Below are 24,744 nucleotides of genomic sequence, written 5' to 3' on the forward strand. Positions count from 1 at the left end.
CATCAACTCCTTGGTGGCTCTGTCCATTTTTCTAACACTTAGAGAGACTTCATTCATATTTTTATCTCATGCCTCCAAACCTGTGATGGGCAAATGCTTAATGCGTGGGGATCCACCCTAGTAGGAAATGTTTGGTTTGGAGATTAAGGAGCTAGAGTTTTTTGCCACTAGTTTTGTGGTAATTCATGTATTCTTTCCTATGCCACGGTGCCTCTGTCTGTAAAATTGTTGTGGTGCCTGGGATATTACAGAGTAAAACAGGATGATCAAAACGCATGCTCTGTGTGCAGAGGAAAGCCACACATTGAAGGTGCCCTCCTTCCACAAAACCCATATACCACTGATACGTTGGTTTTTATCCCATGTTTTGAAACTGTTATTACTGGGTTCTTTGTTTAATAATGGAAAGCAGTTCTGCAACATTTTCTCTTGTGCTCTTCTTTTAACAGATGCCAAACTTTGCTCAAATGTTTATTTTTTGAGTATAATGAAAGTAAACTTAGGCTGGAATGAATAAAGGAAGCAGGACTTCTGCAATTCTCGCTATTCCTGGTGTCTTTCCTAAATTAAAACAAGCTCTACAGTCAAGCTAAAAGTAATCAACGCCGTTGGAAAAGCTTATCCCTTGCCCCCCCCCCCCACAAAGTTACTTAAATTTGGCATTTGGAATTTAAAAAATTTGTGTTTAGTATAGTTCTTTTTTTCTTGGAGTTGAGGCTTAGAAGAGCTGTAAAAATACTACTATGTGTGCATTCTGCTTAGTTCATGTTTACCTCTTTAGGTGGGAGAAAAAAAAATGTTTGACCTTAATTTTCAAATAATGATCCAGCCTAATACTTGACAGGGACTTAGCAGTCCCTTGGCCTTGTTATTTCTACCATGCTCCTTTTTGGCTCTGTATTTAATCAATTTCAACTTGTTGTTTTCTTTGGCCAGAGAAGTCTCTCTAACATAGTTCCCATGCCTTACTTGTTTCTTATGACTCATCGTGCTTTGTTCTTTCTCCTCTTGATCAAGAGCATCTCCCAGATACCGAAGGGGTCACTCGTAGCTCCTGGTTGATTTGGTAAATGTCCTATGTTTCTATGAATTTTCCTACTTCTTGATCAATTAGATCTGCATTTAGAAAGGGAAGGGGGTTTATAGGGTTGCATACTATAAACATTAAAAAAATACATATTTTTTTTAACATGAAGAGAAACTTGATTGGTACCCAGAACACAAAGGACCTCAGGTACATGAGATATTTATTAATAGACAGGATTTTAGTAGCATTAAGATATCATATGAACCCTTCAAATTCTGTCATCTTATATATTTATCTTGTTTCCAGTCTTTGTCGGCCTCTGTTGTCCCTGAACCTTTTTCTTCCACCTGTGAGCAGATATTTAACACTCTCTCTTTTCTTAACTGGTTTTTAAATTCTCTGCTTTCTGTCCTCAATGCTAAGGAGGGTTTTCCCTTGGCTTCCATGGTGCTCTCTGGGCCACACCTTTGCCACCTCCTCCTTCAGCTACTGTCTAAATGCTTTCACTTCCTGTTTATTTTCCTTGAGATTAAATCTTCCTCCCAGTCCAGGCGACTTGAGAGAATTAGTTCTTTGTTTCTTTTTGCCCTACCTAGGTCTTTGCCCTTTGAACACCACCTTTCTGCCCTTGATGAGAAAATTTTCCTGTTGATGGTGCTGGTGGAGAGGGTCCTTCTGTTTCGTTAGTAATCCATTTTTGTTTTCTGTGATCTTCCTCTTACGGAGCAATCATAGGCCTGTGGGGTTGGGAAGGACTAAAAAGTGACTGAGTTTGGCTCTTCTCCTTTTACAAACGAGAAACTGGCCCAGGGAGGATCAGTAACGTGTTTAAGACCACACAAGTTCATATTAACCCAAAATAATTTCAGTGTGCTTGGGTGGCTTTATCACCTAAATAATAGTTCAAGTAGGTAAGATAGAAGGGCTTTCCTTATTTTGTTACTGTTTAGTGTTTTTAATGTATATGCTGCTGAACATTATGTCTTAAGTCATTTAAAAAGTTAATGCACGAATTATGATTTTTATGGAATGCTTGCAAAGCTTAACATGCATGCTCTATGGAACCCCTGCACTTTGGAGAATGCCCCTCCTGTGTGACTTTGGAAGCATCTCCATGAATTTGGAAGGGAGGTTCTAGGAACCAAAGTACCTTAAATTCATGCAGAAGTAATGGAGCACTGCCTGCTGGAAGGCAGGCCCTGTCTGCAGTGCCCCTTCCCATGTCAGCTCCCACCTTCATATCCAGGAGTATGTCTGCTTAGGTGCATGAAAGATTTACCTCCACAGACTCTTAGGCATGTACAGAGACCGCCCTCAGGTAGTTTTCAGGTGTGAACAAGAAACAACAAACAAGGTCATCAAATGGATGTGTTACCAGTGTTGCTGAGAATCCCTACATGAGAAAGAGGAGATTTGGGGAGCATTGCAGTTAAGTGTCAGAGCTTGTTTCTGAAGGACTAGATTTGGTTAGCTCGTAAACTAATCAAATTATTACACATTCAAGAAGTAAAGAAGTTAACTGGAAAGACTATTTAGTGATGTTGATTTTCAGAAGTTATTCATGTTATTTCTTAAATGTAAGTGTACTTGAGCTTATTTTCCAGGAGACAGTCTAGGTAGTTAACCTTCTCTACTCTCTAGGCCCCCTTAATTCCAGGTACATTGACCACATCAGTGTATCCAAGGAGACCGTTGCCATGGCTTTGAAGCCATACTGATTTGTTCTCACATGTAGATTGAGATAGGGAAGATTTCTTCCATTGAAAATGCCATTGGGTAGAGGGAGTGGTGAGGAACCTCAGAGCCTGGGGTTAGAATCCAGCACTTGGGAGTGTTCTCCAGAGTCACAAGCCATAGAGTCTTGCCGAGTTCCCTGGCCTTGACACAGCTCCCACAATCCATTGGTCTCCCCACCATCTGGAACCTGGCAGCTTTAAAGATGCCCAAGAAGTAGACCATTTTAGTTTTATTTTTCTTCTTCATGATCTTCCTTCTTAAATATATAAAAATAATTTAATCTGTTATAAATAGAAAAAAAAAAGACCTACTTCCTAGAGGCCATTGAAACATGCTCGTTCTACGTGACTTTTACGGTTACGGTGCACGTGCGTGAGGGCCCCGTGCTGACGACCGCGTGTTTGTTTTCCTGGCAGGTGTGTCCATTGCAATGTCGTGTACTCTGACGTGGCCGCTCTGAAGTCTCACATCCAGGGCTCTCACTGTGAAGTCTTCTACAAGTGTCCTATTTGTCCCATGGCGTTTAAGTCTGCCCCAAGCACACATTCCCATGCCTACACACAGCATCCTGGCGTCAAGATAGGAGAGCCAAAGTAAGTCCTGCTGCCTTCTGACTTTTATGCCACTGCTTTGTTAGTGATTTAGAGGAGGGAGTAGTTCTGTGGAATAAAACTGAAGATAAAAAGAATTATGCCGCCACGTAGACTTTGATGTTCCATGAAGTACGGTTGCTAGCTCATCACTACCTAAACTGTTCAGATCTTTGCAGGTGAAGCCTCTGTCCAAAAATGTCACTTATTATTTATGCTCTTATCTTCAGTTTTTATGAAGCGAGTGAATATTGATCAATTTCTGTTCTTTTTCTTAAGATGATTTTAACAAAAAAGTTCTAGGAGAACTGTAAAATACTGTCATCTTTTTTTTTTTTTTTAATATGGTTTCTTATAGGATATGCTTTTCGTCATAGCCTTAATACTAAGTCAGTTTAAAACACTGGTTACTGAATTTAACTTCCTAGCCAGTATAAGTCCTTGATTAGCAAGGGCAGATTTCATTTTTGTCTTAATCTTGTTCTTAATTTTGTCAATTTTTCCTTTGTCGAGTCTTTAATAATGAAGTGGTACTTGAGCAGACAGGGCTGCCTGCCTGCGTTACAGGCAGCTTAGCAGAGAAGTGGGAGCATGGGCTTTGGGTTCCAAGTCCCACCATCCACCCACCGGCTGTGAGGTCTGGGACCATCATGTGCTCTGTTTCAAGATCATCCCCCCCCCCCCCCCCCATAAAGTGAGAGTAGTCCTTATGTCCCAGGCTTTGTGAGGCTAAAGGAGGTGACATTGAAAATGTGTCTGGTGCACAGAGGGGCTCAGTACCTCTGGTCCTTTCCATACTTCCTCTTTGTTGTGTACCCAGTACGGGATTAGGTACTCGTGGTTAAGCTCATTTCATTCCCATATTATTTATGGCAATGTGGAATTTGGTTGTTGTGTGAGGTTAGATTTCCTGCCCAAAGCTATTGGTTGTTTGCCCATAATCCCATAATCAAGGAAGTATCAGAGGGAAGACGTATAGATGGCCCATGTTATATATATATATATCTGGCTTTTGTGGTAACAGTTTGGGGAAATAGTAATGACTGAACACTATAGGTGTGACCCTGTTTACTGAAAAAACAAGGCTAAAATGGGATTCTGTTCTAGAAAGACCTTAACTGTGAACTCTGGATCCTCAAAATGAAACACACTGCAGGTTAGGTCACCCCATATGTAACTTGGTATCTTGACCTTGAAGATGGACTTAAGTCAATTCTAAGGTCTTCACTATTCAAGGTAGTAAGACTTCTAGACACCAAAGCAATATCTTGCCTCTAGTTAGTACAGTTTTTAATTTGGTTCTTTACATAAATAAATAAATAAATAAATAAAACAAACTTTACTGAAGTCTGGAATAGTAGGTGTTACCTGGGAATGAATACAGGGCAGCAAATGATTAAGACCGTAAAACATTATTTTCGTGGTTTGAGTAACACATAGGAAAAATTATTCCAGCATTTTCCTAAAATTATTTTTACTGCAGTGATTCTTTAATAAATACCACCTTTGAAGATACTCATCAACTACTATGTTTTAAACTATAAAACTTAAAAAAATATATATATAGGTGAAATACAACAAAACTGCCAAACCAGTGAACTTGAACTCAACTGTACTAATTCAGTGTGATGACGGTGCTTGGCCGAAGCGAGTCCTTCCTCACCTGCAGCCTGGCTGGGACACCAGGTGCTGCTCGTCCGGCTCCGTGTGTCAAGACTGTACTGCAGCGTGCCTTGGGATCGCTCTTCCCACCACCTTTCCCTGTTCAGGGTCCCGTAAAGCCTGCCTTCCTATGCCGTGCTGGCTTACACTTGATTCAGAAGCTTCCTTTTGACTCTGCTCTATTTTATGTTAGCCCCCCAAATCAGTAGCCCCGATGACAGTGGAGACGGAGGTATAGGAATCTCCTAGCAGAATTTGGTTAATAGGTGGTTATGCAAATAAATGCCTTATCATTATGCACATGATGTGTATTGATTTTTAAAGATGAATAGAAAAATAACCCTCTCCCATTTTCTGTAGAGACTACATGGAGGTCTAAAAATATAGCCATAAAGTCCCATAGTCCCACCACCTCAAAATGAAAAAAAGCAAAGCGCAAGATTTTACTTCCATTTTTTTTTCTTTTAAAGATTTTTATTTAACATCTATGGTGTTTCTTAAGTGCCAGGCACTGTTGCAGTGCTGTGTTTCAGCATGTGGTCAGGCTTGTTACCCTGCTGTCTTAAAAGAAAATGGTGAACATTCTTTAATCTTTTCTGGGTAATCCCAGATCATTTTAAACACCCATTCCTGGATTTTGAGGTGATGGAGGTTTGTGTCTATTTTCATCTTTTCCTTGACAACTGATGAACAGCAGGTGTTTTTGCTGTTTTGTGCCTGCCTTTTATTTGCCACTCTAAATGCATATAAATGGAAAAGAGAGAACTCCAGAGTCTAGAATTATATAAGAGACACAGTTTTTAAACCTGCCTCTAAGAAGTAAAGTGTGTACAGAATTAAAACGGTGGCACGGTGGAGGGCTTTGGAGTCACATGCAGCTGAGGTTGAACCATGGCCCTGGGTTCTATGCAACTTGAAGTAGAGTCTCTCGTTTCTGAGCCTGGCTGTGAAATGGTTCACCTTCTGGAGATGTGCGGCTTGTTGTTTGCTGGATTCGGTCAGTGGTAACGAAGGTTTGTGGCAGTGATTTCAGAGCTTAGAATCTTTGATTCCATTCGTTTTTACATTTGTTTCAAGGGTTGCACACTATTCTGGAGAGGTTAGGTGACTTTAAGTTGGACCTGAGTGTGGGTATTTGGTTGTAGCTTTCTTCTTTCTTTCTTTTATTATTTTTACTAAGTAGGCTCTTGTATTCAGGCTTTTAAGTTGGGCACAACATGGAGCGTAACACGGGACTTGAACTCATGATCTTGAGATCAAGACCTGAGCTGAGATCAAGAGTCAGATGCTCAACTGACTGAGCCACCCAGATACCCTGGTCTTAGCTTTCTATCCACTGCCCCCCTTTTTCTTTTTAACCTCTTCCCCTCCCCTCTTCTCTCTAGTCCCCTCCTCATCCCATTTCCCCTCTCCCCTTAGTCTGCGTATCTAACCATTCCCTCAGTCTTGCAACTAGGGTAGGATTCAATCAAATGCACAGGTTTGGCTTTCAGAACTCTTTACAACTCGACAGGACCTCCCCCAGTGTTCCCACAGCCTGGGGATCCAGCCATACCGTGTTTCTCTCTGTTCCCTTGCCACACTGTGCCCGAGCCTTTCCTGCACGTCTTCTGTCCCCTGCCTGGATGCTTCCTGTGGTTTTATTCCCTTGTAGTCAGGGACTTTGCTCCATCTTCATGTTCTATCTCTTGTGTCTGTGAGGTTCATTTATTCGGGCTTGTTTTCTTTGTTTTTTAACATGAGCACCGTTTTAACATTTCTCAATAGTTTCTATCCTACAGAAAAATTGAGAGAGACTCTGACATCCCTTCACCCAGATTCCCCAGTTGTCTCTATGCTTGACATTTCCTCCCACTGTTTCTTTCTCTGTCTCTCCTTTTCTCTTTCATGTTTAGGAATCATGGGGCAGCACGACATAAATATTGGAGTGTGTTCTGTTTCTCCTCCCAAAAATGTCGCCCACGTACGTCACCCCCATTCACCCCTCCCAGGCAGAGGTTGGTGCTGATTACCTTACTGCCTAATGGGTAGGGTCCCATTAAAATTTTTCTAAGAGGTGAAAACTTTTTTTTTTTTTTTCCTTTCGGATTCAAAATCCTATCCAGGAGCAGGTTTGCATTTAATCATCCTGTCTCATCAGGGTTCTTTCGCCTGGAACAGTTGCTGGCTCTTTCCGTGCCTCTTATGTCTTTGGCCATCCGAAAGAGGCTACCGGCCCCTCGTTCTCCGGGTGACCCCCATCCATCACTGCTTTCTCGTAGCTGGACACAGGACATGCACTATTGGCAGGAGGCTTCTCGTGTCCCATCAGGGACACGTAGTGCCTACCTGAGCTTCTAATGGCAATGCTGACCTCCACCATGTAGACAGACTGGTGTCGGCCTGGCTTCTCCGCTATGAAGCCACCCCCTCCCCCTTTATATTCATTAGCAGTTGGCGGGGCGGTGTTCCAATCTCATACCAGCAAACTGTTCTCAGAAAAATGCTTGAGTAAATAGTTTATCTCCTCTTTTATACTTAATTTGTTAGTCAGTGGAAAGCAAAAGGAAAAAAAAAAATCAAAGCAAACAAAACCCCTCCCCAAAGGAATGTAGCACGAATAAAATGGGCCAAGCCATTTTTCATGAAATAGTTATTTCTAAATATGTAAGAATAGAAGCCTGAGAAAAATTCTTAGCCTAGCTAGTAAATCTTTGTTGTTTTCCTGAGGCTGTTCTTTTTTTCTTATTGCTCTCTGCTAATTACAGAAAAATCAAGAACTATGGACAAGCAAAACAGTAAGAATACTTGTAGGATCATCCGGCAGTGACGATGACAGTTGTGTGAGCTTCTGTATCTTTTCTCACCTTGAAAAAAATGTGGACGTATCGTGTATACTGTCTTTTCCCCTGTTGTTTTAATTTCCACGAGACTCTTTCCATTCATTGGTGCTTGTCTGTAGCATAATTTGTTAAAAAAAAAAAAAAGACATAGTTGCGCTTACTTAACGACTCCTATTACTGGATGTTTGGGCTATTTTCAATTCGAAGCTATTTATAATAGTGAACAAATGGACATCCTTGTCACACTTGGTACAGTTAATGGGTGCCTCCTCTGAGCTAGCCATACAGGGAAGTCCTCCAAAATACCCTTCGTGCCCAGGCGTGCTTGTGATCGGCGCTACATTACCAATATGTCAAGACCTTGTAAAAACACGTGCTGTTTGGTCCAATTAAACATATAAATTTTATGTGGAAAAAGGAAAAGAAAGCTAAATCTGTAAGTTTTTGACCGAGAGCTACAAAGTGAGAAGTGCTTTCTTGAAAAGACTCTGGGAGGAAAGACCTGCAATTTCAGGAGGCATTCCTTTCTTTGGCTGTGCTGTGGAAATAGCAAATGGAATCTCAGCTCTGCTTTTTTCCATCTGTGACTTGTCCCTTCAGTCTGTGTTTCTCTGCCATTTTCCTGAGCTGCTCCCTAGGATTCTTTGTGTGGGTTCTTAGCCATTCTTCAGAGGGAGGCACAGGTGTCCCTAGGCCTCTCCGGAGGATAGTCACAGAAGGAAGGGGACCTACTATGGCATATTGAGCGACCAGGGAATACCTTGTAGGTGGAGGTCAGTCCCAGGGACTTTCCCTGCTGCCTGGGCTTCAATGGAAGGTGTTGATGGCTGGATAGAAAAGATTATGTGCAAAAGGCTTAGGTCTCCTGAATAAGTTTAGGAAAGCTGCCTGGCAGCAATGGCAGGCACAAAAATGATCTGTAGTAGACAGTGTACACCCATTTTAAGCACAATAGACATTCAAGTATTTAAGCAACAGTGCTGTGGATTTTTCTTTTTTTCTTTTCTTTTTTTGGCGGGCGGGGGGTGGGTATAGAATTGTTTACTGGTGTATGGCTTTCCGTATTGAGGACATGTGAGAAATACTGCAGTTTAAATGTAAAGTCACTCCTAACTCAGAAAACTTGGGACAAGTAAGAAATTGTGCAGGAGTCAGAGCTGAACAGGCCCACTTAGTTCATTAGCAGATTCTTTTGCGAGTTCGGGGACCACTGTCCAGCTGCAGTCCTTGTTTGCTTTTTTAAAGAATACTTAAAAAAGAAAGAAAGAAATCAAGAGCGCTTTTGCTCTCTGTTACAGTAACCAGTGAAGATCTTGCACAAACAAGTGTCAGTGATAGATCTATAAGTGGTAAAATGGTCATTAATTTAGACTTCAATGCAAATGTGGTGGAATGCATCTTTACTCAAAATGTTAAGGTGGATCGGCACTCAAGTGATGCCATTTGCCTCCCAAAGTTTTATTTCAAAGCTAAACTGTTTTTATTTTTTATTATTATTTTTTTTAACCATGTTTATGTGTCCTCCTTGCTTCTGCCGCCTGAATTCTTGAGATGCGATGTAAAAGTAGCGGTTCCTTTGGCTTCAGACATGAGGGCTGACTGACATTTCCACGCACTTCTTCTGTTTTAGAATAATATATAAGTGTTCCATGTGCGACACTGTATTTACCCTGCAAACCCTGCTGTATCGCCACTTTGACCAACACATCGAAAACCAGAAGGTGTCTGTTTTCAAGTGTCCAGACTGTTCTCTTTTATATGCACAGAAGCAACTCATGATGGATCATATCAAGGTGTGTGCGCATCTCTTGTGTCCTTTAAGTAAATCTCAGAGCCATTCATTGATCACAAGTCAAGGCCGAGCTGCGGATGAGGAGAAAGCATGCATGCTGTCAAGGGAAGGGATGGAAGCTGGTTGTTGGTACAGAGCAATTTACTGCCATCATATGTTCACTTGAGTGGTGCTTTTTATTCCTGAGCCCTGATGTGCATACCGTGAAAATCAATGTAGAGCAACAGATGAATGCCCTTATTCCAAAAGAAAAAGAAAGTGGTAGCGTTCTTTTTTTTTGTACATGTGAAAATGACGACTATGAAGTTTACTTTTTTTGAGCAGTCCATGTTGTATAGGATTTAGAAATAGCCAGCTAACTCTGATGAATTATATTTTAATTCCTTGTAAATATCAGTGTATTTAGAAAAAGAAGGCTTTCCCTTGAAATTATTTAAGTGGCTAAATTTACTTTATAATTGATGTCCCTAGATCTTTTTTCCCCCCCGGTCTTTTCTTCCTATCAAGGTTGCATGTAAATTGACAGTAAAATGTGCTGGCTACAGCACAGTGTCTGGTCCCTGGCATGTGTTCAGTTAGTGAAATGAGTAAATGTCCAGTTTGGATAACCCTCGCCCTCCAGCCCCCAAAAGGAGCACCTAACTCTCTTTACTGCCTTGTAAGCTCATGAAGGACAGTGCTTAGTCCTAGCCTCCTACCTGCCCACTGTGAGAGGTTAAGCAATTTTATTCCTTTGTGATTAGGAGGTAATATCCATCAGCTCTCAGCTTAAAAAGACGACTTTTTTAAAAAGAGAAAGCACCAGCAGGCCCGATATCATGAACTCCATCTTTCTTGTAGTTCTTCTCTTTTTTAATAAAGGATCTAAGAAAGGTCAATTTCAAGAGCAAATCAGGTCTCTGAATTAGTCTAGTCTCATCTTAGTTAAAAATGAATAGACTGTTAATCCTTGAAATTTCCTGTGTTAAGCATATGTGAGCTCACGTAGCACAGCTACCTATTGCAGAGTACCTGATATCTGCTCATTGGAGGGTCTGCTCATTGGTGGCTGGGCTGAGGTAGTGGCTCTGTGGCATTACTAGGATGAATCATTGCATGAGAGATACACTTCATCATTATCACTTGAAGTACAGTAAAATCCTCTTAAGATATTTTAAAGGTTTTCACTAACACTATAAAACTATCCAGACAACAAATACTTATTTAGTGAACAATCAGGAAAAAAGAAGAAAAAAACCAACCCTAAAACCGCTCATAAAAATGTAGTGACTTTGGAATTAGACCCAGATATTTTAACATATTTTATACAGGGGGGAAAAGAGAAAAAAAAGAAAAGTTACTTCTTAAGAGGCTTTTAAGGTATTTGCTTTCTGGAACTCCTCTTTACATCTGGAAGTGGGGTCATCGACCTTGTGGTTAGGGTCTTCCTTGTGTTAATAGTGAATTTGGAGGAATACAAGGTTCCAAGAATAGAGACTGAAGAGGAGTGGCAAAATCATGTGGCCACAGGACGAAAGAATTGTTTTTATTCATCTGAACCTTTATGAGACTACATGATACAAAAAACAGTGGGAATATTCGCTTATGTTCTCATTTCACGTATGTTCTATACATTTAAAATTTCCTGCCTTTACGTGTTTGGGAGATGGGTAAGAGTAAAGATAACGTTTTAGGAGCACCCTATTTTTGCTTTTATTTTTAAGATCTGTACTAGTTCTTGTGAGTTTTATTTATATGACCTAATACCTGTGCTTCCCAAGGAGAAAGTTAGGATAAAGCAGGGCAAGCAAGGAACAGTGTTTCCCTCCCATACGTATTCATTTAAAGGTAGATCATTATTTGTCTAATTTAATCCAATTTGTATCATTTCTTCTGCCAAAATGCAGGTTTATTCACTGTGTAGGATCCCTATATTGCATGTTGGCATTTACATTTAAAGCAGAGTTTCAAGTTACAAACGTTTAAATTATTTGTTGTTACAGGACCTAAGGAAAAATCAGTTCTAGAAGAATTAAGAAGAATTAAGTTGTATTTCTTTTATTTAAAAAAAGATCTTTGTTTTTAATAAACGATGTTATTTTTACTTCATGATGTGAAGATGGAACGAGCAAATTAGAAATTCCCATTTTAGCATATGTGGCCTTCTTGTCAAGGCAGAGAACTTTTTTGCTGCCTTTGTGTCGCACTATAAGGTCATCCCAAAGAAGAATAATCCATTACTCTCTCCTCAACTTTTTAGTTAGTAAAAATGTATTTGCCGAAAACATAGGAAAAGTTTACTAAGAGATTTTGGGTTTTGGTTTTTTTGGGTTTTAAATGGTTAAAAAGGTAAAAACTTGGCTTCTGTTTTGAAAAATGCCATATTTGAAACCCAAAAGCCTCTGCCCTGCAAGGTGGCAGAGAATCCCGCGTGTGGCATTTTGGCTGTCACATGATCACATCTCGCCAGAGAACATTAGACATTCTCCCAGGCCCTTCTTAAAAGACCATTTTAAGGATCTTCTGGGTAGAAGTGACCGTGCCTGAGAAGGTATGATGGGGAGAGTACCATGAGGGAACCACTTCTAACTGACTTAGGAAAGAATACTCACTTAGGAAAGAATATGGAATCGAGACCTCTTCAGTGTGAATCTGTGGGATGCAGGAGACCTAGAGCCCTTGAGGAAATGTGCCTTTCCGTAGGTTGTAGGTTCAGGACTAAGCCTGAAGTCTGACCCCATGAGAAGGCTTTGTTCAAAGATAAATTCTACATCGAGGCACAGACTGCCTTGCTTCCTCCCCCCCGCCCCCTTTTTTGACTCTGCTTCTAGAACACAAAGCAAAGCACGCTGACCTTTAGAATCAGATGGCACCAATTTTGCCCCAGTAGAATTTGGAATCCTGTAAGCTTAAGTGGGACAGCTATTGTGGCTGTTATGTTAATGATGATAAACGGTTGAATAGCTATAAGAGGCTTTTTGAGTATCTACTGTGTACAGTCCATAAGCCTGGGTGGCATTGGTAAGAAGGGCTAGACTGGAATAGGATGTAGGGATGTTGATAATTGATACCACCCCCCCAAAAACCCAAACGTTTACAAGTATCCCAAGAACATGGAAGGTACGAAAGGGAGGGATAAAGCTTGGCTCGTGTCAGGTGTTTGTCAGAGGTGATTGGCTGGGGGTCTTGAATACCTACTTGTGCATCAGCCTAGTCACACGTTTCTGGGGAGCTGTGAAAGAAAGAGTTTTCTTTCCCAGAAAGAGTCTGTTACAGAGAGGACTCACTCCTTCACTGGGGAAGGATAGACAGCCAGGAATAATTTGGACTCCACACAGGAGGCCCCCCCCCCTTTTAAGAATTTAAAAATGGCACAAGCAAATAAGCTTTAAGAAGTTCTTTGGAACCAGAAACAGATAATTTAGAGCAACCGTAAAGGTTAATTCCCCTCTGTCTCTTTTTAAGTGTATATTTTGCTTAGGTTTTCTTCTTGCTCTAATAAGCAATGTCTCTGAATGAAAATAAAATCATACTGGAATATCTGTAATGTGTTAAGATAGTCCACTTGTGCTTCTCTCAGTGGTAACCATTTGTGATAGATATATTTCTTTTCTTTTTGTAACATAGTCTATGCATGGAACATTGAAAAGTATTGAAGGGCCTCCCAACTTGGGTATAAACTTGCCTTTGAGCATTAAGCCTGCAACTCAAAATTCAGCAAATCAAAACAAAGAGGATACCAGATCCATGAACGGGAAAGAGAAATTGGAAAAGAAATCTCCATCACCTGTGAAAAAATCCATGGAACCCAAGAAAGTGGCCAGTCCCGGGTGGACGTGTTGGGAGTGTGACCGCTTGTTCACGCAGAGGGATGTTTACATTTCTCACGTGAGGAAGGAGCACGGGAAGGTAAGAGCAGAGGGCCACCCCGTTAGTGCAAGGAAGAGCACAGGACTGGCGGACCTCCAGCTCTTGTGTGCTTGACTCAGCTCTGCCAGTAATTAACAAATAAGGAAGAAAGGAGGAGAAAAAAAAAAGTGATGTTTCTGGAAACTGTTAGGAGTATTTGTATGACTTAATGTGATTCTTTTCCTGAGTTTGATAGTGGGAAGGATGCCTACCTCTTTCTTCCTTAAACAATCTAGGAGAAGCTCTGTAACTCAGTCACTGAAAAATCTTGAGTTGCAGTATTTATACAGACAAAAATCTTTCTCTTTTTAAAATAATAAGTACACATCAACTAATCGGGTTTATTTTTTTACATGGCTATTATTAGATGAAAATAGCAAGACGATTTTGTGATACTATTTCGGCAGTCTCAAAGTTGGTTTGTTCCAGTCAGGATCCGGAAAGAATCTGCATTGCATTTGGCTTTTGTATAACTTAAATCTCTTACTCTATAGTAGCCTTCCCTCCATTTTATTTTATTTTTTTAACTTGATATTGTTTTGTTTGGAAATATTGGGTTACGTGTCCTGTAGTTTGTCATCCACATTTCTGGATGTGGGTAATTGCTTCCTTTTGACATTATTTAATTTGCTTCTCTTTATTTCATAGTTCCTAGGAGTTTGATTAGATCCAGGTTGAATTTTTAGATACAAATAGGTGATATATCCTTTTTGTATTGCATTCTGAGGCACCTAATACCAGCTGTGTCTCTTAGGGATACTTTGATCCGTCATTCAGTTCAGATACAGCATGCTTTTAGAAAGACCATCTTAATTGCTTTAACTTAAGGCAATAAAACTAAGTCGTTTTTCTTGGGGAATTTGTATATAAAGTACCTAAGATTTGGCTTGTAATTAATAGACATCAGATCCTTGAAAAGTTTGTTAAATTAAGTGTTCTAAGCATTCCTTGATGATCTTGTTACTATTTTGAGTAACTTGTTTTATCTCACTGCCATCCAGAAGGTATGAACTTATCGTCGAGCATTGATCCCGATGCAAAAAGATGCTTTATTTGATCTGACAACACTTAATTCAGTGTCTTTTCATGAAAAAAATTACCTACAGAACACACATGGCTCTAGTAGCACATTGTGTATGTGATCATCTCAATTTTAGGCTCCCCAAGGGGGCCATGGCGCCTTACAGTAGTCATTGCAAATATTGGGTGGTTCTTAAGGGGCAGTACTTGGTTAATCTACTTTATAAATACATTACCTGTAGTTATCTTTCCAAGCCTGATGTGGTGATTTTAGGAAAAGCCTTTTTTTCTTGGCACCCAAACTGGGTTTTATAAATGCTCAAACAGGAGCAGACTTCAGTCTAGGTCCAGTGCTTTCATTTCTTACACATTTGAGGTTTTTGTAACCATCTTAGAACATATCAAAAATCTTTTTTTTCTTCTTCTTTTTTAACTACCTTTACCTTGCGCATCCGACAGTGATTGGTCTAGAATATAAGATAAAGGGACAGCTCCAAGACAGATTTGGTGGAATGAAATGTAACACTCACACTATTTGCTTGAGGAGGGAAGCGTAAAGCCCTGCCCTGAGCCTGCGGAGCGTGCAGGTGGGCTGTGTGCAGCGCGTGTACTTCCATTAGAGGCGGCCATTCATCCAGAGGAAATGTTGGGCTTAGTAGGATTTTAGGATTAGCATTGAAGAAGTTGAGGCGCTGCCTTTTGGAATGAGGCAGATCAGATTAAATTGCAGTTGCAGTGCTGCTCACTCAGCCTCTGGAGGAGAACTAAAGGGAGGTGGGGAAGGGAAGGAAAGAACTCTAAAGCAGCGAAATGAACAGAGGGCTGAGCGTGCACCCGAAGCCAGTGTGTGTGCCCTTCTGACCTGGACGGGCACCCTGCGCTTGCAGACCACCCACCTGCAGGCTTCTCGTCTCTTCCCGTTCCTTTCTTTTCTTCCCTCCTGTTGAGAACTCTCTTCACCTCCTCCCTTCTGTTTAAACCCCAAACTTCGAATCTCCCACCCTCTGCCCATTTCTGTCCCTGCCTTTCTGATGGCTGAGCAGGCACTTGCTGGTGGCACTTCGGGGTCGTGTCCTCCTCCCTGGGCCACCTTGGAGTGTCCGCTCATCACACCCCCCTCCTTACTGTCGGAGCAACTGGACATTTTGCGGTCGTTACCTTGACTGACCTCTCCACCCTTCCTCCCACAGCATTTCACACGATTGGCAGGTCTTCCTACAAAAGCATTTTCTACCCTAAGTGTTGAATATTGCTCACTCTCCTCAGTTTTCTCCCGGCTGCTGGAGCAGCCATTGGGCTTCTGTTCTGGGAACAGTCTGCTCCCCCCACCCCCCTTCTCTCTGGGAAACTTCAATTACTCTGTGGCTTCACTTCCCATATACATGTGCAGCTAACTTCTACATCTTTGTCTCTAGCTGTGGTTTCTTGCCTGCATTCCAGTCCACCAAACCCAGCCCCTCCTCAAGTGTTTCAGCTTCTGGGATAACTCACAGATGCTCTGGGGCCGTGTGACAGGGAGACTGGAGCCTGTCCCCAGCCTCTGCTGCCACCAAAAGTTTGGTATTCGACCTGACTTGACGACTCCTTCCTTCTCCTGAGCCTGCCCCCTCACCATGCATTTCATACATTCTAGCCCACCTGTTTATCTTTGTTTAGGCAATTCTCCGTTTAGCTTGATGATGATTCTCTCATGTGCAGAGCTGCATCCCCACCAGGCTCCGTTGTCGGGCAGTTCCTGAGATTTCTCTGACCCCCCTTCCTCCAGCTAGTTGTATCTCACGTGGGGCATGCTGCACAAACGCTGCTATACCACCTGCATTTATTTATTTATTTATTTATTTATTTATTTATTTATTTATTAGCTTTTACTTATTTGAGAGAGTGAATGCACATTGGGGGGGGAGGGGAGATAATTTTGAGGATAATGTAACACATTCTGCCAACCGCAATACACCAGTTTGCTTTAGTGTTATTCCTACTTAGTACAGTTATTCTGGATGTGGAGTTAGGAGCAAGCCCACCTGGCATGAATTAAAAATTTATGTCAGGATAATTCACTGCTGTTTCTTTTAAAATGGCCTGTTTCGGTTTCAATAATTGTTTCTGATTTTTTTTTTTCTGAATTCCCATCCAAAAAATTTTTACAAAAAAATGTTTTGTACGGGGTTCTTCATCAAAACAAAGATATTTTGTCTTCAAGATTCAGAAACATAGTTCCAAGGACACCTGGGTGGCACAGTGGTTGAGCATTTGCCTTTGGCTCAGGGCGTGATTCTGGGGTCCTTGGATCAAGTCTCACATCAGGCTCCCTGCTTCTCCCTCTGCCTGTGTCTCTGCTTCTCTCTCTGTGTCTCTCATGAGTAAATAAAATCTTTAAGACAAAAACAACAACAAAAACAAAATCCAAAAACAGAGTTCTAGCTATGCTACGTATTTATTTAGTAGCTTAGTGTCTTTATTTCTCTAATGCATATATATATTTTTACGAATACAAATCCAGTATCCACTTTCAGTGGTTTTTAAGTTTTTTTAAAAGTAATTTGTTGTAATCCAATATTAAGTCAAATAATTAAAAAAATCTGGAGTAGGTAATCCACAAAAATTGATAGAGATGTAATAACTTAAAAATAATTTACCAGATCATATTTTTAGAGTAAAACCAGCTGTGTTTACTTATTTATTTCTTAAGATTTTATTTATTGATCTATTTGAGAGAGAGCATGCAAGTAGGGGGAGGAGCCAGGGAGAGGGACAAGCAGACCCCTCGCTGAGCGTGGAGCCCAACATGGGGCTTGATCCCATGACCTGAAATCATGACCTGAACCAAAACCAAGAGTCGGAGGCTTAAGTGACTGAGCCACCAAGGAGCCCCAGAGCAGCCACATTTAGAAAGGAATGTTAACTTCCATACCGAGAAACCAGTATAAAATTGATAATTTCTAATGTTGATATTATTGTTCTGTTTTGGGCAGGTTTTAGCTGTCTTTTTAAATCAAAAAGCTCTTTGAGGACAAGTTCTAAATATGTTTGTTATTGAGCTTCCGTGGTTTGTGATGTTGCCCATTTGGAAAGAGGTATTGTGTTAGCCACGTCTAGGTTTGGGCATTAAATAGTTTTTTGACCACAGAAATCTTCTCATCTTTCCTGTGTCCCTACTCTCAAATACGAAAACAGGAAGATGAGCTTGTCAGTATCATTATCCTGACAATCACATCCCAGCGGTAAGCCCTTTCCCACATAAATGTACAAATACACAGAATTTTATGTACATTTTTATGGCTCATATACCTCCTGACATTCTTTCTCGGTTGCTTTAGGGGTCTTCTGGAACCTCAAAATAAGATCCCCTCAGTGAGATGGTATCTGAGGTCAGATCACACATTCTGTACTTTCGTAACCTGATACTATATAAAAAAGTAAAAGTTGTCGGTACTTGTTCAGATCTTAAAAATTACAAGGTCTTGTCATTGAGACTTCCTTACTTATTCTGTTGGTATATTCCTGGTTCATCCTGTGCTTTCCCCGCTGTAGCCCTAGCCAACCATTTCTTCAAGGAGACTTGGTTTCTTTTCTTTTTTTTTTTTATAGTAGGCTCCATGCCCAACGTGGCAGTTCAACTCCTGACCCAACTGAGCCAGCCAGAGGCCTCTGGTTTCTTTACTGAGAACAAGAAGCGTATATTTTCAAGAGACTATCCATATGTGTATTTTGATGATCACTTGGCATGGGAAGCTATAATTGGGAAAGAGAGTTAGGGTAGAAAAGTGGGAAGCCTCAGAGTGGCTTCTTCGTTATTTAATGTGAGCTAATAATGTACTTGGCAATTCGTGGATTTCTATCAAGTACTTCTGGAATTGTAATAAGCCAAAACTTGTAAAATATATCCAGTTGTTGGAGGGAATACTTAGAAGACGTTTTATAGAATACGAAGGGAAAGGACAGGTAAAGCCCACTGTTGTCTGGGAAAGTATGTTTACATTTGACCAAGAGAAAGCTCCTCTGTTTTGCTTTTTTTTTAAAAAAAAAGATTTTATTTATTCATGAGAGACACAGAGAGAGAGAGAGAGGCAGAGACACAGGCAGAGGGAGAAGCAGGCTCCATGCAGGGAGCCCGATGTGGGACTCGATCCTGGGTCTCCAGGATCACACCCTGGGCTGAAGGCGGTGCTAAACCACTGAGCCACTGGGGCTGCCCTGTTTTGCTTCTTTAGGGAAAACAGAACCAGTATCATTGAGGGAGAAATGGATGCCGAAGAAAGAAATAGGCCCTGAGGAAAGGTCTGGCTCTTGTAAACAAGCTCTGCGTGGGGCTAAAGAAGCTTGCAGGTAGATTCTGAAAATGGCAGGCCATAGTTCATTCTACCTTATTGAGCCTAAGCATTTCAGAGACCAGATTGTTGCGTAGCTATGTTCTGAGCACCAGGAAAAGGAACTCATTGACGGCTAAGAAAAGATGATTCCAGATATATCTTACTAATTTAACTTTCCTTTTGTTCCCAGTGTACTTGGTGGAATAATCTCCACAGGGAGGGTAACCAGATTCCAGCGCAGCTTGTGAGGGTCTCTCACTTACCACTGTTTTACATAGTGTAGCACGAAAGGGCCTGGCTGAAATACTGAATTTATAGCTGACTCTAGGCTCACTGCTGTGTTGGGAGAAACCTTCTATTTCTGGATGAGATTTTACCTGGCATTCCTATCAGTGACCTGATTGTAGGGCAAGAAGCTGGGAGGGATTTTGCAAGGTAAATCCTAACAAGTAAAGAGCTCTTTATTTAGGTTTTTAAAAAATCAAGTACACGAATATTATGTGGGGCAGATAGGATTTAGCTACTGTATATGTAAAATCATTCTGGCTTTTGACTTTTTTTTTTTTTTTTAAGATTTATTTGAGAGAGAGAACGCATGTGGGGAAGAAGAGGGAGAGGGAGACAGAATCTTAAGCAGGCTCTGGGAACCAACATGGGGTTTGATCTCACAACCCAGAGATGATGACCAGAGCTGAGACAAAACCAAGAGTCTGACACTTAAATGACTATGCCACCAGATGCCCTTTGCTTTGACTATCTTAATACAATCCATCCCTCTTTGCAGCTACAGAGATACAGCGTTCATATTAAGGAAGGTAATGGCCTTTGATTTGGTACCATATTCTAGTTGGTGGTTCTCACTTGACTGTGCATCACAGTCTCCTAGAAGGCTTGGTAAAAGGCTGATTATTGGGCTACACCCCAATAGTTTCTGATTCAGTAGGTTTGGGATGGAACCTGATAATCTGCATCTTGTAAGTCTACCCTTTGAGAACCCCCCTAGTCTATCCTGTGTGGCAGTAAAATCCCTTAAAGCCCATTGATTTATACAATAAAAATGTATTTCTTGCACATGCAGAGTTTGCTGTGAGTTCAGATGTTTCCACTCATAGTGGGGCAACCGTCCTTCCACTGATGACTCAGTGATCAAGGCAGTTTCAGCCCCACCATCTCCACGTAGGTGTCACTGCAAGCGGTTGGGGGGGGGAAGGCGGAGAATCCCACTGGCCTTTACACACCCTTGTTCTGGGTGTGTGACGCACAGTGCATCATTGCCCAAAATGAGTTGTGTGACCAGACCCAATTGTAGCAGACTGAGAAGTGTGTGCTCCTTTGTGCCCCAAAGGGGAGGGAAGGACAAGTAATGTTCATCACTCCTGCACAGTGGCTGCTGGTTGAATGAACTGGTGTGCTCAGGTGTCCACTGCACCCACTTAAGACGGATACGTACTGACCTTATTTCCCTGAATGGAAAGTAAAGTCAAAGATGCAGAGAAGGAAGTAAGAGATTTGGCACTCTGAATGTAAGATGAAATGCCAAGTGGGCAACTAATTTCTATGTCTGAAATTTATTGTTGCCATGAGGGACAGAAAATGAAGAAAAATAAAACATTTTTGAGGAAGATTAATAAGTTATTTGGAAAATGTGACTCAGGTAAGAATCTGTTTTTCCAAATTTGGTGTATGACCAGAAGAGATGTTTTTTCAGATTCTTAGGAAGATTTGCTTTTAGGTGTGAAATGTTTATATCTGGTCAGATGTCTGTTACAGCCATTTAGAAGGCATTTTTCTATAAACTCATGGGCAGTTTCTTCAAACAAGGTTGAAGGCTGCCAATACTTACTTGTATATGCTTGCTTGTGTAGTCTAAAGAAAAAGACCCGGCCTTCTCTCTTAATTTCTTTTATTGCTGCGGCGTGTGTTTTTTCTGATTATGCTGTGCACAGAGCATGTTTTTACACGTCCCATTGGATATTAAGTGTAAAACCCCCAATCAAGGGGTGTACAATAAAATTAATAACGCAAAGTGGTAGGCAGATGCATAAATGTCTTAAAGTCCCAGTACCCAGACCAGTGGGCTTGCCTCCAAAGGTCTGTTAGGATTTAGGTGCTGGTGGGGCCAGAGCTGGAGCTGCTGGGGGCCCTGGTGGAGGGTCCCCGACAAAACCAACTGCTCCGTGATCAGAGCCCAGGAGATGAGACCCATGGGCAGATAACAGAGTTTTCGGGTGGATCTTCACACAGCTGCTGGAGCGATCTCTTAGGAGTTGAGTGGACTCTCCCTGTGGGTTAGAGGTAGAGTCTGGAACCTTCTCCATACCTTCTCTGCTGTGCCTTTTTGATGGCTCCAGCGGAAGAGAGCTGCCCATGGTCCCTCATGAGCACTGTTTTCTTCCTCGACTCCTTGCCTGATTTGCTCCCGTTCAGATTCAGCTAGTCGTGGGCAGCAGAAGCGCCGCGTGCCTGCTGTGCCCTCTCTGTGTGCCTCCACACACCTGTGACTGCTGCTAATGGTCTCCTACCACCTGTCGTGGGAATCCTTTCCTTTCCTTTTCTTTTCTTTTCTTTTCTTTTCTTTTCTTTTCTTTTCTTTTCTTTTCTTTTCTTTTCTTTTCTTTCTTTCTTTTCTTCTTTTCTTTTCTTTTCTTTTCCTTTTCTTTTCCTTTTCTTTTCTTTTCTTTCTTTTTTTTCTTTTCCTCCTCTCCTCTCCTCTCCTCTCCTCTCCTCTCCTCTCCTCTCCTCTCCTCTCCTCTCCTTTCCTTTCTTTTTTTTCTCTCTTTTTTTCTTTCCTTTCTGCCTTCAACACACTGTGATCTCCTTGAGGGCAGGGAAATCCCAGTGAGTAAACATAGAAGCCGGGTCAGTACTGTGGCCTGAGGAAAGTGCACAGCAGGCCCACCCCCACCCCCATGGTGTGCTGATTCCCTAGGCTGTTGGGATCTTCAGTGTGGCCAGTTACCCTCACTGCGTTTTGCAGCCACAGATTGCACCTTTGATGTCACCATGCCTCCTGGCAGGTGTAGGCCTTTGGCCGGAACTGCTGGCCCAAAGGGAATGGACCGGTGTGGGCTCGGTGAACAGGTGCTGGGGCATCACATAAAGAACGGGCGCTACAGGTACCAAGTTGCATGTTTGTGCTCGCAGTCCAGCTCCTGTGAGAAGTCAGCCCCCAGCAAGGCGTGCGAGCCGGTGCTGGTGCCGCCCACCAGCGCAGTGACTAAGATGTTTCCAGACCTTTGTGGTGCATTGCCCGCGAGGGCTGCTCTTATTTTGGAGTCTGAGGAAGACACTTCCTCCTCGGGCTTTTCCTGTTTATCTCTTGAGGCTCAGGAGGTAAAGGCTCCCTTGATGCTCGCTGGTGCTCCTGCCAGACCTGGGGAGAAACCTGAGACTCCGGCCTGTCTGCTCTGGGGGAATGTTACCCGCCTTGCCGACTCAAGAACATCTCTTACGGAAAACATCGCCTGCAGCCAGGGACTTAATTCCCCGACTGCCACAGACCAGCAGTTTCCATTCTGTCTGCTTCCACCGCCCCAGAGCGGTGTCCCCCACAGCCTGTCCTCTAGGCATCTGCCGAAGCTAAGTCCCGTCTGGGCCCATGGGGCTGGGGGAGGAGAGTGGTTTCATGTGTGACTTGTTCCCAGATTTGCTCTGGGATTAGGTTTCTTCATTGGTGCTGAACACGGGCGTTAGGCTTTAGAACATTACAGTACTGTGGCCCTGCTCCATCACGCGGGTAGACGTTTATGTGCCTGCCCAGGAATGCAGCATGCCTGCTGTCATTTCGTTAGGAAAGTACATCCCTAAATCCAGTTGGCAGACCCAACGTTTAGATTTTTAAGAACTCAGCGTAGGATTCTATCTATGTCGGTACTACCTTGAAGCCCAGAGTAATGAGCAAACAATTTCACATGCCTTAAGTGGGGATGGCAAATCCATTCTAGTCATTATTTGACTTAGTAAGAAGTTGTAAAGTAGCACCAGAAGGTAACACAACTCACGAATTCCCACTCAGCTCAGTTTATAGATGGGAAAACTTCAGACCCAGAAGGACTGCTGGACGTTTGTCACTTGTGCCAAGGGCTGGAACCAAGGAGTCCTTCCCTCCACCTCAAGGTCAGGGGATGGGTTTCCAGGTTACGAGTGAGCCCAGATCCCTGTTTGGCAGAGGCACTGGGGCCCAGGGAAGCCTGGAGCAAGGAGGAAGAGTCTGTCTGGCTCTTGAGTTCATTAATTCAGCAAGTCCGCGTCACTGCCCAGTGTGTGCTGCCCATGCTGCCGCAGCTGTGAACCTGGAAGCACTGTCAGGATAGAAAGACTCCACAGAGTCCTTTTTTTGTTTTGTTTTGTTTTTTTCCTTCATAGCCACTCAGAGCCTAGGAACGGCAGGCCTTGAACCAGCACCAGCCAGGCACACAGAAGGGCCTTTGAGTGGCTGCGTGATGCTCTGTCATGTCGTGGCACAGGGTGGCTTCCCGGGACCCTGCGGCCTCAAACCTTGAGCCTTCACAGTCAATGGGACCTACCAGCAGGACCTCACCAATGCAGTTTAATCCGACAGCTGGACAGATTAACCTATGACGTAGGACTGTGAAACCTGTCATGGGTCAGTTTTAGTGGTACCTTTTTTTGATCTCTGTCCTTGCGTGTTTACTTTTTGAGCTTATTTACAGATGTCTTGCAGATCATCTGATAAAAACCAGTGATTATCTTTAAAAGGAATGTTGAGTTTCTTTTCTTTCTTTTTTTTTTTGTGGGAATAAATAATCGTTGAAGGACCCTGCTTAAGTCTTTGGACGGTATATTTTAGTATTTCATTCTGTGGTAAAATTTGTACTTTTGTAAAAGAGTGTTGGGAAAATAAATCTTTCATAGTGACGTTTTCTCTAATTAGAGAAATCTAATTAGATTAAAAAAAAAAGACTTTCCTTTTTCATGAGAGACAGAGGCAGAGACACGGGCAGAGGGAGAACAGGCTCCATGCAGGGAGCCCGATGCAGGACTCGATCCCAGATCCTGGGATCAGGACTTGAGCTGAAGACAGATGCTCAACCACTGACCTACCCAGGCGCCCCTAATTAGATTGCTTTTTAATTAAAAAGGGTTGAAAGATTGTACGAAAAATGTAATTAGAAGAAGAAAACATTCCACGTATTCTTTCCCGTGGTCCCCTCTTAAGGACTGGGTTCTCTGAGAACAGAAGCAATAGAGAAATAATGTGTCGTATGCAGCGGCTGAGAAGAAGGGATAGACCCTTTTATGTAGAAGAAGGGGAGTGAAGCTAGACCAGACCCAGAAGACACTGGCAGCAAAGAGTTTTCCATACTCATGTAGTCTTTGATTCCTGGATGTCTTAGCGTTGGTGAAATGTGGCCGTGCACAGTGCACAGCACCGGTCAGTACCATTTTTCTCATTGTGAGAATCACAGGAAATAATAGGATTTTCTGTGTGAGGACCTCTAATGAAATGGGTATAACATGATGAGGTGAGCCAGTCTCCTCACGGGGAAGGGGCCCAGGTCTGTTTAGGGTTTGTACACAGGACCCCCAAAGCTCTGCTACGTGTCCCCACCAGTCGTGGAGATGGATGACAGAGGTCCCAGGTGACACGCCTGTGGTGACACACACACACACACACACACACACACACACACACACACACACACACCCTCCCCCCCACCCCGACACCCCAGCAAGCATTTCTGAATTTCGTTGCTGTGATCCTGGCAGCTTTGCTATAACGTCAGCCTTTCTTTCAGCACCTTCCTATCCCCTGCCCATGTGCCTGACTTGCCTCTGGACACAGAAACTGGTGGGACACGTTTCTTTCCGGTCTGCCATGGGCTTGCGGTTTGGCCTTTCAGTATTAGGCGTCAATCACAGTGCTGTGTCTTCC

The 24,744-nt window shown here is 42.4% G+C and overlaps 1 protein-coding gene across 11 annotated transcripts in view; it reads left to right on the forward strand.

Moving 5' to 3' along the window:
• LOC129495442 (zinc finger protein 532) overlaps positions 1-24,744 on the forward strand; it is a 107,535-nt gene that overhangs the window by 66,146 nt on the left and 16,645 nt on the right. For 9 of the 11 annotated variants that reach the window (XM_055302933.1, XM_055302932.1, XM_055302929.1 and 6 more), the window contains 3 exons: positions 3,181-3,357; positions 9,469-9,631; positions 13,237-13,518. The exons of 1 other annotated variant lie outside the window; for it this stretch is intronic. In XM_055302933.1, the coding sequence (XP_055158908.1) occupies positions 3,181-3,357; positions 9,469-9,631; positions 13,237-13,518 (622 nt within the window). The remainder of the gene's footprint in view (positions 1-3,180; positions 3,358-9,468; positions 9,632-13,236; positions 13,519-24,744) is intronic. One more of the 11 variants, XM_055302935.1, reaches the window with a different exon arrangement.

Source organism: Nyctereutes procyonoides, unplaced genomic scaffold (genome assembly GCF_905146905.1).
Source record: "Nyctereutes procyonoides isolate TBG_1078 unplaced genomic scaffold, NYPRO_anot_genome, whole genome shotgun sequence".
In the NCBI taxonomy this organism is placed as follows: domain Eukaryota; kingdom Metazoa; phylum Chordata; class Mammalia; order Carnivora; family Canidae; genus Nyctereutes; species Nyctereutes procyonoides.